General features: G+C 40.0%; 1 protein-coding gene across 9 annotated transcripts in view; it reads left to right on the top strand.

Moving 5' to 3' along the window:
- Positions 1-17702, top strand: part of TTC3 (tetratricopeptide repeat domain 3) — a 141563-nt gene that overhangs the window by 112502 nt on the left and 11359 nt on the right. For all 9 annotated transcript variants that reach the window (XM_060098492.1, XM_060098493.1, XM_060098488.1 and 6 more), the window contains 6 exons: positions 7501-7640; positions 9499-9567; positions 10779-10875; positions 12598-12698; positions 16607-16697; positions 17106-17207. In XM_060098492.1, the coding sequence (XP_059954475.1) occupies positions 7501-7640; positions 9499-9567; positions 10779-10875; positions 12598-12698; positions 16607-16697; positions 17106-17207 (600 nt within the window). The remainder of the gene's footprint in view (positions 1-7500; positions 7641-9498; positions 9568-10778; positions 10876-12597; positions 12699-16606; positions 16698-17105; positions 17208-17702) is intronic.

Raw genomic sequence — 17702 nt, 5'->3', positions numbered from 1 at the left:
TTCTCTTTTTCTATTACATATTGAAAAAGTGCTAAAATCTCCTATATTAATGATCAATATGACTTTTTTTCCTCCTTTCAATTCTGTCAAGTTTTTGCTTTAAATATTTTGAATCAATGTTATTCTTTAATATATTGACTTTTTTATTTTAAAATAATTAATAAGCATCATTATTGTGAAAAAAAAAAAAGAGAGAATGTCAGTTCCGCAACCAGATGAAAAACATTTCTCAGCATTTCATGAGCAGCCTGTCAATTAATCGACGCCATAATAATGCCGAGTAACAACCACCCACAAAAACCCTCAGTGATGTATAACAATAAATATTAAATGTGTGCGTCTGTGGGTTAGCTGATCCCGACTGGGCTTGGCTAGACTGTTTCACCTTGGGGTCAGCTAGGGCTCTGCTGTTTGGGGCTGTGCTAGAATGGCCTCAGCAGGGACAACAGGGGCAACTAGATCTGCTCCATGTGTCTTTTATCTTCCAGTAAGCACAAGGGCAAGCGAGGACAGTCACTGCTAATATCACATCAGGCAAAGCGAGTCACATAGCCAGCCCATATTCAAGGGGTGGGGAAAAGAGACTGCCTCTTTAGTGAAGGGAGCGCCCAGGTCCCATGAGAAAGGGTGTAGATATGGGGAGGGGTGAAGGATGGGGCTGTGAATGCCATCCCTCTGCCACAGTAGGTTAGCACCAGTCATTCACTAATGCTCAGTAATTACCAAGAGCTTAAGAGACCTTCTGTGATTGGTATCTAACTCCATCTTCTGCCTTCTTCCTTACGTAATGGATACTGCTTGTCATGGGATTTGCTCACTTCTGGACCTTTTCCCAGCACTGTTCCTTCTGCTTCAAGTAGCCTTCTTCCTCCCCAAGCCTGGCTCACTCCTCCTCGCTGTTTGGGTCCAACTCAGGCATCACTTTGTTGAGGAAGCAGTCACTGACGACAGCTCAGGCTTGGTTAAACGCCCTTATTAATGCAGTGGTGATAATGAGTGCCTCACACTATATTACCCAGTAATTATCATTTTGTTAACATCATTATTGAGATATAATTCACATAGCATAAAATTCACCCATTTAAAGTATATAGTCAGTGTTTTTAGTATGTGCACGCTGTTGTAGCCATCACCACAATCTTAAGTTTAGAACATTTTTATTGCCCCAAAACGAAATCTCGTAACCACGACCGGTCACTTCCTGTTCTCCTCCCTCCCTCCCCCGGCTGTAGGCAAGCACTAATTTACTCTATGGATTTGCCTGTTCTGGGCATTTTATATAAATGGAGTCATATTATATGTGGTCTTTTGTGAGTGCCTTCTTTCACCTAGCTTAATGTTTTCAAGGTCCATCCGTGTACATTCGTCCAAGTAACATGTATCAGCACTGCATTCCTTTTTACTACTGAATAATATTCCTTTGTATGCTGTATCACATTTTATTTACCCATTCATCAGTTGATGGACATTTGGATTCTTTCCAGTTTTTGGCTGTTATGAATAATACTGCTATGAACATCTGAGTACAAGTTTTTCTGTGGACATATGTTTTTGTTTCTTTTGGGTATATAGCTAGGAGTGGAATTGCTGGGTCATATGCTAACTCCATATTTAAGAGTCTGAGAAAGTTCCATACTGTTCCAGAACAGCTGCACCATCTTACATTCCCACCAGCAGTGTATGAGGGATCCAGTCTCTCCATGGTCTCACTAATGCTTATTATCATCTCTCTTTTTGATTTTAGCTATTCTGATGGGTGTAAAGTGGTTTCTCATTGTGGTTTTGATTTGCATTTCCCTAAAGGTTAATGGTGTCGAGCATCTTATATGTGCTTAATGTCCATTTTTATATCTTTGGAAAATTTGGAGAAGTGTCTGTTTTAATCCTTGGCCCATTTATTAATTTCATTATTTGTTTTTTAATTATTGAATTAAGAGTTTTCATATATATGTATTCTAGGTACAAGTTGCTTATCAAATATATGATTTAGAAATATTTTCTCCCATCTTCCATATTTACAACTTTATTTCTTCTATCTCCTGTTCCGTGGGTTGTCTTTTCACTTTCTTGATGGTATCATTTGCAGCACACAAGTTTTAAATTTCAGTGTAGTCCGCTTTCTCTATTTTTTCTTTTGTTGCTTATGCTTTTGATGCCATAGCTGAGAAACCACTGTCAAATCCAAGATCACCAAGCACCAAGATGTACTCCTGTATTCTAGAGTTTTAAGTTTTAGCTCTCTCCACTTAGGCCTATGATCCATTTTGAGTTAATTTTTGTGTATGGTGTAGTAATTATCTTTTATGCATATTTCCCCCACCAAACTGTGATCTCCCTGAAAGTGAGGACTGTTTCTTAGCCATCTTTGGATCTCAGCGTACAGACTAGGAGCTCTGCCGATGTTATCAAACAGTTGTACTTGGGCCCTTGAAGAACTGGGTTTAGTGAATTGTGTCTTCATATTCTGTCAGCCTACGTGAAAGGCCATCAGGCCTGGATGTTCTGTGAAGATTGTTGCTTTATTTACTGCTAGTATGTAGTTGAGGATATTACCCATTCTTTCATTTGACAAATATTTATTGGATGCTTCTTAAGTGCCAGGCTCTGTGCTGATCTTCCAGGACTTTTATGTAGCATCCTCTTTATGAGGCCCTGAGAAGTCATTCCTCTCTGCTTTTACTATCTGTGTTTCTTTGTGCAGTGGGCTTGTTTTTATTTGACTTCAACTGCCAGAAAGTTTTAATACTGTTTCTGAAGAATGGTTAGGACCTCATGCCATTTGTTTTTATATTACTCTGGCTCTGTTTTTATATTATCATTCTTGTCTTTTTATTCTGTTTTCTTTACTTAGCATTCTTTTTAATTTTTTAAATTATATATATTATTGAAGGCACTTCAAATATTTATTTTAAAACATAGTTGAGGTTTAAAAAAAGAGGTATAAAAACCAAATGTTCTCTAATTGAGAAAAAGACTTTCAGAGGTGTTTATAATTATGTCAGTGAACTGTGCAAATACAGGATGCAGTTGTATATAGCCTGTTGTTTCTCCTATTCTAATGTTTCAAAGAAAGGCATTCAGATTATTCTTTTTCGTGTAGTCAGAGACAAGCTCATGATAGCTGCCTTAGGCCAGCCATGTCATTAAAGCGTGGTGAGTACAAATGGCAGATGAGCTCATGTAGCATTTTTCATGGCTGAGCTGTAGGTGTGTGTGTGTGTGTGTGTGTGTGTGTGTGTGTGTGTGTGTGTGTGTGTGTGTGTGTGTGTGTGTGTGTGTGTGTGTGTGTGTGTGTGTGTGTGTAATACTTTGTGCCTTTTGATACCTGAACTGCTTTACGTACTTGTTGCCAAGTAGGTTTTTATGTCCCAGTATAACCTTGAGGTTGTACATCGTCTCCCAGCCAAAGGGCTGAATCCTAGGTGAAATCATTGGCTTAGAATAGAGGCAAGAAACAAGTTCGGCTTGGCCGTCAGCAGCAAGGCGTGCGTATGGACATTGGTCATGGTAGTAGAATACAGGATCTTGTAAGCCTAGTAGGCATGGTGGTCACCTCTGTCACAGTAATGACTCAGCACATTCAGCATCAGCAGGATTGCAGCAAGGAAAATGTGAGTTGAACCGTCCCCAAGATGGAGGGAATGTCACTGAGCTGTTGAGCCTCTGCTGCCTTAGAACAGTTGGCCTGCACATCTCAAGGCCACTGAGGCCAACCCTACTCCTGCGGCGGGACTTTAAAGTCATTAAGAATCTGGACTGGTTAGCAAATCTGCTTCCCAGGAACATCCGAAACCTTGGTGTCGAAAGCTGATGAGGGAGAAATGTCTTTGTAAGTTGATGCCTCTTTGACTAGAGAGCCGTATTTCACAGGGAGTCTGTGTAACTTGGCTTCAGGGTACACCGTCTTTTCTGAAGGAGGAGGCTCCAAGTTTCTGTAGCTGAACCCATGTCTCAGTGACCTGGTCACATTCTAAGCCTAAGCGGGAAGTTCAGGCTACAGGGAACCTGGTCAGAGGTGGAAAATGAAAGGCTCCCTAAGCAGAAATGAAGCTGGGACTTCATTAAGCAGCCATCGTTACTAGTAGAATTTCAAACTGGAAAAGAGTAAAGTTGAAACGTGCTTCTTTTAGTCTCTTGTAAATGTTGCTCCATTCTGATTCACATAGTAATTGTTAGAAATATTAGTCTAGAGCGTGTTTACTTATAAGTGGCTGGCATCTTACAAGCATATGCACCACCTGTATATCTGCTGGCATTGAAGAGATGACACCTCGAAAAATGACATAACACTTTTAGAGAATTCGTAGGTTCAGAAGAAGTTTCAAAAGGCAACACCTGCGTAAGAAAGCTGACCAAGAAGGCTGTCTCAACGGGTGTTGTACCTAACCGTCCAGAGCATCAAGATAACAGCTTTTCATTTCTCTTTGTCATATTGCCTGAAATTCTGGCAGGTATTGCAAACCAAAGGCCTTTGTGACCAGGCAGAGAGAACACATTTATATTTTGAAAAGCAAACGAAAAGTACTGGGCTTGCCAAATAAAACATGTGTGCAGACTCCCTGTAGCTTAGAGGATCATTTAGGCTGAAGGATGAAGTGTGGATACTTCCAGGCCGGTTGAAGTGGTTCGTCTGAGCACTGTGCTGCGGTCAGGCGCCCTCGGGGTGAGGGGTGGCAAGGGGAGGGGAGGAAGGCCGTACTGGAAGGATGCCTGGGAGTTGGCAGGCCCTCAGCTGGGGGTGGGCTTACGTCAGGGGTCCAGGGAAACTCGAGGGTGTTGAGGGAGGAAGGGCCCCCAGAGGGCGGAACCCGCTGCCAGAAGGAAGACGGGAGGCTGCTGAAGACAGATGACAGTCTTTTTCAAAACCGTCTCAGAGGGGAGTCTTAGCTTTCCTCCTCGTCTTTCCAGCACCGCAGGTCTCTGCTCCCAGAACCCCCGTTGAGGCTACTACTTCTCCAGTCAAATAGACTCTTCATGGTCTGGAAACTTGCCTTCTTTAACACTGTAGACCTCGTTTTATTCAGCTTACCACCGTAACTGTGAGCTTCTTGGAAGAGAAGTGTTGGCTATTTAACTGATGTTTCTAACATGGCTTTTTATGGGGAAATGCATTCCAAGTTACAACTAATTAATTGGTGAATGGACTTTTGGACGGTAGTATATTAATGGGGTTGGAGTTTGCCATATTGGGAAAGGTTCTTTGGGGAGCAGAACGCGCCTGACTTGATGGGGTGCTGACCCACTCCAGAAGAGCCTGTTAGAAGACGTGTAAATCAGCAAAACCTGGAAATACGTCATTCCTTTCTGTGTGGCTATGTTGGAAGACTGTTTGAGTTCAGAATTTTATTCCTTTGATTTGTAGTCTTCGTCAAACACTTACAAATGTCTACTCTGTCCCATGAAAATGATTGCGGGGTCAAAATTATTAAGTTCTTATATCTATTTTATTGTTTACTCATAAATTTATTTAAACATACATATCTAGGTTAATTTGCCTCTTTCCTGTACGTCTTCCATATTCTCCTTTTTTGTTAATGGAATTTTGTTTAGTTATTCATCCAAAGTAGAAACTTACCTTTAACTCTGTCACCTTCTGCTTTACCATATATCCAGTCGGACACGTGGTCTTACCCATTCTAGTCTTCTAAAGTTTCCTTTATTTTTTTTTATCGTCCCTACAGCTACCACTGTCATCCTCATTGTCTCTCACCTGGGCTATTGCAGTGAGATTTTTTTTTAAATTTAACTTAATTTTTATTTTTTGTCTCTCACCTGGGCTATTGCAGTGAGATTTTTTTTTTTTAATTTAACTTAATTTTTATTTTTTGGCTGCGTTGGGTCTTCATTGCTGTGCACAGGCTTTCTCTAGTTGTGGCGAGCAGGGGCTACTCTTCATTGCAGTGCGTGGGCTTCTCATTGCGGTGGCTTCTCTTGTTGTGGAGCATGGGCTCTAGGCGCGCGGGCTTCAGCAGTTGTGGCACGTGGGCTTAGTTGCTCCGGGGCATGTGGGATCTTCCCAGACCAGGGATCGAACCCGTGTCCCCTGCATTGGCAGGTGGATTCTTAACCACTGCGCCACCGGGGAAGTCCCTGCAGTGAGATTTTTTTTTTTTTTACCTTTTTCTAATATAGTCGTTAACAATAAAGGTTATTATTCATAATGGGCTATGACGTCAGTTTAATGATGGTGACTAGAATTGTTTTTAATAGTAGAATAGAATAGAAATATCGGAAAACATCTCAGAAAGGGAGGGCAATTTTTTTTTCAGTTTTATGTGTATATACATGCATACATACATATGTATATACATATGCTGTAGATCATTATTAAAATGTATTTGCTATTGTGGGTCACAATAAGAAAGTGTCAGAGAAAGTCAAGAAAATGTGAAAGCCACTGTTCTCATCTTTCATGTACCCTCTTACCCCTAGTCTACCTCTTTGTCTTTCAGTTATTTTTCTAAAATAAGAATCTGATCATCTCACAACCCTGCTTAAGAGCCTTCACTGGCTTCCTGTTTTCTGCAGGATAAAGTCCACACTCCTTAGCATGGCTTACAAGGCCCTTGATCATTTTAACCCAAGGTGCCTCAGATGCCATTCTCCGTGCCCTGACTTCCGAACACCCACCTCGTCCTCCAACCATGTAGCACCTCTTGCTTTTTTGCACAGACAGGCCTTACTCTTTTTTTTTTTTTTTTTTTTGGCGGTTCGCGGGCCTCTCACTGTTATGGCCTCTCTCGTTGCGGAGCACAGGCTCCGGACGCGCAGGCTCAGCGGCCATGGCTTACGGGCCCAGCCACCCCACGGCACGTGGGATCTTCCCGGACCGGGGCACGAACCCGTGTCCCCTGCATCGGCAGGCCGACTCTCAACCACTGCGCCACCAGGGAAGCCCCAGCCTTACTCTTTTAACCTTCTGCCTCACCAGTTGCCACTACTTGGAATCCATTCTCCATGTGACAGACCCATTTTTTTTTTTTTTTTTTGCGGTATGCGGGCCTCTCACTGTTGTGGCCTCCCCCATCGCGGAGCACAGGCTCCGGACGCGCAGGCTCCGGACGCGCAGGCTCAGCGGCCATGGCTCACGGGACCAGCCGCTCCGCGGCATATGGGATCCTCCCAGACCGGGGCACGAACCCGCATCCCCTGCATCGGCAGGCGGACTCTCAACCACTTGCGCCACCAGGGAGGCCCCAGACCCATTTTTGAAGACAGAGATCAGATATCACTGATTTTGAGAAGCCCTTCCCAAGTACCAGATAGTCTGTCATGTCTCTCTCCGTCCTTGTTTAAGGGCTGAGGCTGTGTGTTGTGCGACTTTATGTCCCAGCCTCGGCCAGGGTAGCACATACAGCCAGCTCCTGAGTGTGTGTTCTGTGGAACTGGAGTCATTGGTTAAGCTAGCACACCACCACAATTCTAGTCTTTCAGGCTCTTTTTTTTTTTTTTTTAAGTATATCTTCCCATTTATTTAGGTACTTTCTAAAATGTTTTTAGATCTCAAAGACAGAATTAGATTGGTTCCTCGAAGATTTGGAAAAGGAAATTAAAAAATGGGAACAGGAGAAAAAAGAAATCCAAGAGAGACTAAAGGCACTGAAGAAGAAGATGAAAAAGGTTTTAAATGCCAGTGAAATGTAAGTAACACTTGAAAGTCAATGATTTTTACTTATTTATTTATTATTTGGGTATATTTTGGGTTATTTTTCATTTTTGATATTCAATTTCAAGCTATGTCAAGTAAAGTGAAAATTTTAGGTATTTTCATTTCATTTTAAAGAACATCCGTTGGGGAATTATTGCACCGAAAACTTTTTATAAACCTACCATGTTTGCAGATAAATTACATAAAGGTAAGACTGCAAATCAACAAAGAACCGACTTCCAGTCTGAACACCCCCTCTTACTGTGAACATTACCTTAAACCCCTTTTCCTTATTGTAAAATGAGGGGGCTTGTCTAGATCTAAGGTTCTTTCCAGCACTAAGATTCTGTGATGATCATTTTATTTATTACTTCCATCCTGAATCTTTAAATTATTAAAATTTGGTTCTGTAATATGAAGGATTTGGTAATACATTCAGGCAATTGTTAGATGGGCCACGTTTGTTTCAAGATTCTCTGTGATCCATTCCTAACCCCTCTTTCCCTAAACAGTGATATGTCATATGATTCCTCAGCTTACTTGTTATCTACTGTTGAACAAAACACCAGAAACTCAGTGGCTTAAATTAATTTTTATTTGATCCTGCTCTTGCAGTCTGGGCTGTTTGGCTGGACCATTCTTCTGCTGGTCTTGTCAGTGGTTCCTCTTGTGGCTGGGCTCAGCTGGGATGCTGGGGTGACTTGGCCTCTTTCTTCCTATGCAGTTTCAGGCCTTCTCTCTCTCCATGTGGCTTCTTCTACCTATTTGATCTCTCCATGTGGTCTCCATCATGGTAGCCAGACCTCTTATGTGGTGGCTAAGAGCTTCCAAGAGTGCAGAAGTGGAAGCTGCCCACCTTCTGAAGGTTCAGACCCAGAACTGTCAGAGCATCACTTCTTTTTTTTTTTTTTTTTTGCGGTACACGGGCCTCTCACTGTTGTGGCCTCTCCCATTGCGGAGCACAGGCTCCGGATGCGCAGGCTCAGCGACCATGGCTCATGGGCCCAGCCGCTCCACAGCATGTGGGATCTTCCCGGACCGGGGCACGAACCCGTGTCCCCTGCATCGGCAGGCGGACTCTCAACCGCTGTGCCACCAGGGGAGCCCAGAGCATCACTTCTGCCACATTTTCTTGTTCTGAGCAAGTTGCAGGTGCAGTGGCAGAAGCCAGAGATAATTATGAAAGAAGGCAGAAATTCCATGAAAAGCCACCTAGCATTGAGAACTTAGAGGAACTATTTTGTAAAAGAAGTGAAATGGCATTTAACCTGGTTCTCAGTGGAAACGTGGGTTTTTTAGCAAGTAGAGATGACTAAACAGGTGTATAGGTGAGCGTGAAAGAGGCAAAACCCACCTGCTACAGGACATTGCTTAAGTATCAAAGATTTACACACTTTGTTTAGAAGAATTGTCCCACTGTGTGCATGCGAGTGCATGTGTGTGTGTGTTCAATTGGACTTGAGGTTCTGTTTTAAAGAATAGAAGGCTGTTTTCATTTTGAGTGAGAACCACCGTTAAACTGATGATGATCCGACCCCTTACTCCTCTGTCTTGTGTTGAAGCCCCTGGAGGTGCTCCTGACAGAGGACTGAGACAGGGGATCTTTGCTGCAGACACGCGACTTAGAGTGAAGAAAAAGGTGATCTGCCCTGCAGGTGTAGAAGGAAATTTTCCCAAAAGGAAAATCGTCCAAATTCTTTGCCTATTTAGAAGATATTAGAAATGAAACAAAAATAAATGTAAAGAATTCAAGAAATGTTTGCATGGATATAGGAATTTACTGTGTCAGATCGTGTTTTTAAAAACCTTTGAAAATTAATTAAAATTTGGTGATTTATACTTACTTGTAGGTATACCCAGGAAAATGCAGGAAAGGAAAAGGAACGTGAATTACTTCTGGACCAGTCGTTTGAAATCAGGCAAATTAAGCTTAAATTTATTTTAACATCTTATTATACTTTTAACACCAGAGGCACAGTCTGCACATATTTAGACATCGAAATATATATATATATATATATATATATATTTTTTTTTTTTTTTTTTTTTTTTTTTTTTTTGCGGTACGCGGGCCTCTCACTGTTGTGGCCTCTCCCATTGCGGAGCACAGGCTCCGGACGCGCAGGCTCAGCGGCCATGGCTCACGGGCCCAGCCGCTCCGTGCCATGTGGGATCTTCCCGGACCGGGGCACAAACCCATGTCCCCTGCATCGGCAGGCAGACTCTCAACCACTGCGCCACCAGGGAAGCCCCCAAATATATTTTTACTTGTCTGTTTCTTTTAATTAATTATGTTTCTCTTTTTAAGTTTTTCTCTATTTTATTATTTAAATTAATATTTAAATAAATTTATTCTTTAAATATTTTTATTTTATGATGTTTCTCCTTTTGTTTCACATTGTCGGTGTAAAAAATGTCCTGAAGTTATCATTGTTGATTACTCTTCTTTTCCCTTGAATTAACCTGAAACTAAAAATGTGTTTTAAAAACTTTTATGTTATTTGAAATAACAGTCTCGACTGTATTATGGTAGTTTCTTGCTCTACAATTAAAGATTTATTTAAGAATTTTTGTTATGAACCTATAAAAAGTTTCCTTTTAACCTTTATTAAGAGAAATGTTTGTACATACTGGTAACCAGTGTATTCAGTAGTAAGCAGTTGGATTCTGCTTTTCTTATTTAATATTGTTTCATACACATATTTCCATTTAGATCATAGTCCATGCCGGGTTTTTGTTTTTGTTTTTAAGCTGTTATAAACGTAATGCCATGAACAGCTTTGTGCATATCACTTTTTTCCTTTGGGTTATTACCTTGTAATATGGGTCAAAATAGAATTTCTGACTCAGTAGCCAGTTTAGACTTAACCTAGCCTCATAAAAATGGTGAACCAGTTTCTCAGCAGTCCCACCAATACTCACTTTTAATTTCACATCTTCCTTCGATCATTTGTAAAGTGCAAAGAGCACATGTGAGTCTTGCATTATATAGTCAAATATTAGGCAAGAAGTTTCTCTGGAAGATGTGTAAGTCTTTTCGTGGCATGACTTAAAAGCTAACCTGGCTTCAGCCTTTGTGATCTCACTGATGAAGTTTTTTTCAATAAGTTTTTTTCTTTAATATTTGCAGTAATACATTTATGAATGAGAAAATGAAAATAGAAGAGTGTATAAAGAAAGAGAAAGAGCATTATGAAGAGAGTCTTCAAAGGGCTGTGGATGCAGAGGTGAGTCCAGGACACTTGGTGACTGACAGATATGGCAGGATATCATTTGTTTACTTTGGGTTTAATTACACATGAGGCATGACAGCATTGCTGGGAAGTGTGGAGGCTGAGGGATATCCTTTCACCCATAATCCTACCTCCCTGGAACAAGCACTCTCTCCTTGCCTGTAGCTTTAAAATTTTTTACCTTTGTGCTTATTTATTACATAGCTGTACTCATAGTGTACACCACATTTTATAACCTGCTTATTTAACATAATTCGATTATTTTCCATACTCTACCCTATTAATGACTTCATCATATTTAATCAAGTGATGCACCATGAAGTAGCCAACCATAAAATCTATTTGCCAAGCTAGAAAAGGAACTTGAAAATAATCCATTTATTAAGAATATACTCTCCTCCCTGCAGAAGAATATATACCAATGTCAGTATACTATTTGAGAAACTACTGAGACAAAAATAATAATAATGACTTCTGGCTCTATTTTATTTAGTTCCTGAAATATGGTTGTCTTTGTTTTTCTAATTGAGAAGTAAATGTTATTTATTTGTGTATGTGTCTATGATTATTCTAGAAAAGTAAGGAAAAGCTTAGCTTATGGAGTCTGTAAACATGAGTCTTCCAGTGAAATATCAGCTATGCAGCTGCTTTTATAAAGAAAGGAAGGAAAAAAAGTCCAAATACTTGTACTTTGCGGATACTATGCCTGCATCTCTGTTCCCAAGTCATTCAGTTCCCATTTACCACCATTTGGCAAGCAGATTTGCCTGGTGGACCCTGTCAAGGTTACTGACACCTGGATTAAAACAAGGCAGGTCTACATTTCCTGCAGTGACTTTTACAAAAATGGCCAGTTGGCTTGTGCGGGGAGCCAGAGAGTCTAAAGTTTTAAAAACATGCCCTAGAGCCTTTTGATGCCCTTGCTGATAACAACTTCTCTGAGGCATTTATTTTATTTTAATGCAGCTATTCTGTAATTATTTACTTATTTATTTATTATTGAAGTATAGTTGATTTACCATGTTGTGTTAATTTCTGCTGTACAACAAAGTGATTCAGTTATACATATGTGTGTGTGTGTGTGTATATATATATATATATATATATATATATATACACACACACACACATTCTTTTCTTTATATTCTTTTCCATTATGGTTTATCACAGGATATTGAATATAGTTCCCTGTGCTATACAGTAAGACCTTGTTGATTATCCATTCTATATATAATAGTTTGCATCTGCTAATCCCAAACTCCCACCACATCCCCCACCCCCCTCTCCCTTGGCAACCACAAGTCTGTTTCCGAGGCCTTTAAATTCGGTAGGGTTCAACCTTGGGGTTGTTCTGCAGGGTCCTGGCCCTCTGCTCACCATGAACAGGGCCATAGATTATGCACACCAGGTATATACATGTAGGTAACCTAGCTCTGTGCTTGTATATGGCTTAAGCAGTAAGCCATGTGGAAAGTTTCATATCTGAGAAAAGTATAATTTTAGGTATATAATTTTACTGTCATCTTGTTATTCTATTTTCAAATCCAAAAGTTTTAATTCATGTTCACCTTAGAGAAATTATAACGTAATTAAGTTCTGGTGATTCTGATCATATGTCATTTAAGGAGAAACTTGAAAGTGGTTTAGGATGTTTGTTTTAACAACTTTAAAATAGTTTTAGTTTGAAAATACTTACATTCTTTAATCTAATGGTAGGTATCTGTGCTCGAAAACTGGAAGGAGACAGAAGTATATAAGTTACAGACCATGGAGTCACAAGCCGAAGGGTTTCTTAAGAACCTGAAGCTAATGAGCAGGTATTGTGATGTCACAGGTGTCTTTCCAGAAGTGTCATTGAGTAAAAAAAGGTTAGGGCTGATTTAAGAAAAAAATTACATTAGGACTACTTTATTTTTTTATTTTTATTTTTTGTGGTACGCGGGACTCTCACTGTTGTGGCCTCTCCCGTTGCGGAGCACAGGCTCTGGACACGCAGGCTCAGTGGCCATGGCTCACGGGCCCAGCCGCTCCGCGGCATGTGGGATCTTCCCGGACCGGGGCACGAACCCGCGTCCCCTGCATCGGCAGGTGGACTCTCAACCACTGCGCCACCAGGGAAGCCCAGGACTACTTTATTTTTAATAGTTAATATAGTTAATACATATTCAATTATAGAAAAATCAAAATATGTAAACAAAAATAATAAAAATTATCCTAATTCTTAATTAAGCTATAACTAATTAATATTTTGCAGCACATCCATTAAGTATTTGAAAAAAAAATTTATAGTCTTCACTAAGTAGTATACAGGAAGCTTCCTTTCATATCAATAATTATGTTTCTCCAACCTAATTTTAAAAGGTTAAATAGTATCCCAGTGTACAAACATGTCGTGATTTATTAAACACCACTATAGTGGGAGAGTTGGGTTGTTTGCACATTTTGTTAATAAAAGCTGCACTGTAGCAAGTATCCTTATAGCTAAAGTTTTATCCTTATAGCTAAATTATTAGTCATTTCCATGCAAGAAATAAATTTCTGGAATGAAGATCACATTTTTAAGGCTTTTTAAAAACATTTGCCTTCCGTAAGAATAGTTACTTAACAGTCTTAATGGGAGAGTATGGGCATGTCACTTCAAAAGATATTTATATCTGGTCATTTTTTTTCAACCCTCTGTAATCTTTACCTGTTTTTCTTTCTTTTGCTTTGTTTTTGGAGTAAGGTTTACCTGGGAATCCTAGAGGGTCTCCTTCAGTCTAGCATTTAGCACTTTTCTGTATAGATTTTTGCACATGGGTTTACTTTTCATCTGGTCCTTTTATCATATTCCACACACAGGTTTTTTTTTTAAACATATTTATTGGAGTATAATTGTTTTACAATGTTGTGTTAGTTTCTGCTGTATAACAAAGTGAATCAGCTATACATATACATATATCCCCATATCTCCTCCCTCTTGCATCTCCCTCCCTCCCACCTCCCTATCGCACCCCTCTAGGTGGTCACAAAGCACCGAGCTGATCTCCCTGTGCTATGCGGCTGCTTCCCCCTAGCTATCTATTTTACATTTGGTAGTGTATATAAATAAGTCCATGCCACTCTCTCACTTCGTCCCAGCTTACCCTCCCCATCCCCATGTCCTCAAATCCATTCTCTATGTCTGTATCTTTATTCCTGTCCTGCCCCTAGGTTCAATAGAACCATTTTTTTAAGATTCCGTGTACATGTGTTAGCATACGGTATTTGTTTTTCTCTTTCTGACTTACTTCACTCTGTATGACAGACTCTAGGTCCATCCACCTCACTACAAATAACTCAATTTTGTTCCTTTTTATGGCTAATATTCCATTGTGTATACATGCCACATCTTCTTTATCCATTCATCTGTTGATGGACACTTAGGTTGCTTCCATGTCCTAGCTGTTGTAAATAGAGCTGCAATGAACATTTTGGTACATGTCTCTTTTTGAATTATGGTTTTCTCAGGGTATATGCCCAGTAGTGGGATTGCTGGGTCATATGGTAGTTCTATTTTTAGTTTTTTAAGGCACATCCATACTGTTCTCCATAGTGGCTGTATCAATTTACATTCCCACCAACGGTTCCCTTTTCTCCACACCCTCTCCAGCATTTAGTGTTTGTAGATTTTTTTGATGATGGCCATTCTGACCAGTGTGAGGTGATACCTCACTAAAGTTTTGTTTTGCATTTCTCTAATGATTAGTGATGTTGAGCGTCCTTTCATGTGTTTGTTGGCAATTTGTATATCTTCTTTGGAGAAATATCTATTTAGGTCTTCTGCCCACTTTTGGATTGGGTTTGGTTTTTATTTTGTTTTTATAAATTTATTTGTTTGTTTTTATTTTTGGCTGTGTTAGGTCTTTGTTGCTGTGCGGGCTTCCTCTAGTTGCGGTGAGCGGGGGCTACTCTTCGTTGTGGTGCACGGGCTTCTCATTGTCGTGGCTTCTCTTGTTGTGGAGCACGGGCTCTAGGCATGTGGGCATTGTGGCATGCGGGCTCAGTAGTTGTGGCTCGTGGGCTCTAGAGCGCAGGCTCAGAAGTTGTGGTGCACGGGCTTTGTTGCTCTGTGGCATGTGGGATCTTCCCGGACCAGGGATCGAACCTGTGTCCACTTCATTGGCCGGCAGATTCTTAACCGCTGCACCACCAGGGAAAGCCCGGGTTGTTTGTTTTTCTGATATTGAGCTGCATGAGCTGCTTGTGTATTTTGCAGATTAATCCGTTGTCATTGCTTCCTTTGCGAATATTTTCTCCCATTCTGAGGGTTGTCTTTTCATCGTGTTTATGGTTTCCTTTGCTGTGCAAAACACTTCCTAACACCATACACGAAAATAAGTTCAAAATGGATTAAAGACCTAAATGTAAGGCCAGACACTATAAAACTCTTAGAGGAAAACATAGGCAGAACACTCTGTGACATAAATCACAGCAAGATCCTTTTAGGCACACCTCCTAGAGAAATGGAAATAAGACAAAAATAAACAAATGGGACCACACACAGATTTTGAATTCTTAACTCCTAGTGCTTTTTGATTTAAATTTCAAACCCTCAGTGTTGAACCAGAGATTCTGTGGGTTATGGAAAAACAGTTTTATTGTATAGTTCTTTATTTCTTCATGTTTCAAGATTAAGTTTTTTTTCAGAAAGGTGAGAAAACCTTTCTGATTAAAGGTAAATTGAGGGGGCTTCCCTGGTGGCGCAGTGGTTGAGAGTCCACCTGCCGATGCAGGGGACACGGGTTCGTGCCCCGGTCCGGGAAGATCCCACATGCCGTGGAGCCGCTAGGCCCGTGAGCCATGGCCGCTGAGCCTGCACGTCCGGAGCCTGTGCTCCGCAATGGAGAGGCCACAACAGTGAGAGGCCCGCATACCGCAAAAAAAAAAAAAAAAAAAAAAGATAAATTAATATGCTGATTCAGATTACAGGACTAGTACAGCTGAGGTTGAGACCACGTGGTGTTCAGTTGCCAGTATGCAGCACAGCTGTAGGCTATGCGTTGTGGTGGATCTGGGAAACAAAGATATCTCAGGCCTCATTTTATCTAATGGTATTGACTCCTTATTAAGCCTCACAGTACACGGCGTTTTTTCTTAGGGATTCTGTGCTAATTCTGCTCATTCCACCAAGTATAGCAAAAGAGGAAAGCCATAAAAGCAGTGTTGTGGTTTTTCTTTAAGACGTATACTGAGAACTGACACCATTGCGGATTGGTAGTGTTCCTGATCTTCTCAATCAGGAGTAGAAAACTTATCTGTCACTTTCAGTGGAGCAGATTCATGAGGCGCTGAGAAGTTTAACATAGCCTGTTAGACACCCACCCTTTATTTTACAATAAGATGGGGTTGAGGGTTTTATTGGGATGTTTCCAGGCTGCCTTTGTTTTTTGTTTGTTTTTCAATACAAAGATAGCCTTTGATGTTAAATATGAAGATGTCAACTGAAGAGTGTCTGATCTTCAAATTCAGGAGAATATTTGCTCTCTGCCTACCAGTTTTGGGATTTGGATTAGATCAACAGTTAAAGTTTCCTAAAGTGTAGTGACTGTAAGATATACAGTTCTTTAAAAATAGTTGTTTTTGTGTGTGTGATCATGTTTCTCTTGTGTTTAAATGTTTATTTTCATTTGTACTTTAGTGCTTTCAATTTAAAAAAATTTTTAAGTGGACATTAGCAGTTTTATAAATTTTTCTACTCTCTCAGTGATTCTGCAGCATATCCTGTCATGGAATCTGACATACATTCATGGGAATCATTTCTTTCTAATGTTAGAGAAGAAATTGAGAAAGCAAAGGTAAGTTATAAAGTATTTTATAATTCTGTCAAAATCTATGTGATGGTTATAATTCTAAGGAGGTCATGTCATATTGAAACTATTTCTTTTTTGAGCTGTTAAAGACAATATTTATTTTTTGTTGTAATTAAGAAATTTTCATGAAAGAAATGCTATCTTCTTAACTCTCTTTAAACTCAGCCCTTGATTGTTAAGATTAGAAAAGTTATGTTTGATAAGGCTGTAGAGCATTCCGATTAATAAGGACTTATTTTGAACTTCTTTCCTTGCAACTCAGTTATATTTCTTGGAAAACGGTTGAGCATTTGTTATGTATGTATAGTAAGGGGAAAAAAAGTATTAATTGACAGTTGTGGTTTTCTCTTGGAATTTGTTAGAAAAACTTAACATTTTTCCTTCTACCTACAGTCTCAGTTTGAAGAACAAATTCAAGCAATTAAAAATGGTTCTCGGCTCAGTGAACTTTCTAAAGTGCAGATTTCTGAGCTTCTGTTTCCTGCCTGTAACACAGTAAGTCTATTACATCTTTTTTTTTTTTTTTTTTTTGAAAGAAAGAGAACAGAAAAGGAGTGAAACACAATTTCTTAACTGGCCAAAAGTAGTTTGTTGTTATTGTTTTGGGAGTGGGCATGAGATGGATTAACAGTTGCCTTAATGTTTTCATTAAGTGCTAGGTTAAGCCCTGTGAGGGCTGCCCGTATTTACCCCTCACCCTGTGACCCTTCTGTTAATGCATTCAGCGTCTTGGATTGTAGGCTCTGGAGCTGCAGTCAGAGGCCTCATCTTGAGTGTCTTTTTCTCCCCAATATCCTCCCTAAGCATTCATACTTACTGTGGATTCATCTGCAAAAAAAAAATGGTTTAAAACGTTAAAAAGGTTAGCCACCTTGGACTGATTAAATTTTCTATTGAGCACCAGTTTTTTTCTCTCCATAGAAAAAGTTTTTTCTCTCCATTGAACTGAGTAAGAAACAGAGTTTTATTTAGAATTAAAGATCACTTATT

Source organism: Mesoplodon densirostris, chromosome 5 (assembly GCF_025265405.1).
Source record: "Mesoplodon densirostris isolate mMesDen1 chromosome 5, mMesDen1 primary haplotype, whole genome shotgun sequence".
Classification (NCBI taxonomy): Eukaryota; Metazoa; Chordata; class Mammalia; order Artiodactyla; family Ziphiidae; genus Mesoplodon; species Mesoplodon densirostris.
Note: the sequence above shows the minus strand (reverse complement) of the source record. Positions and strands in the feature narration are given on the sequence as shown.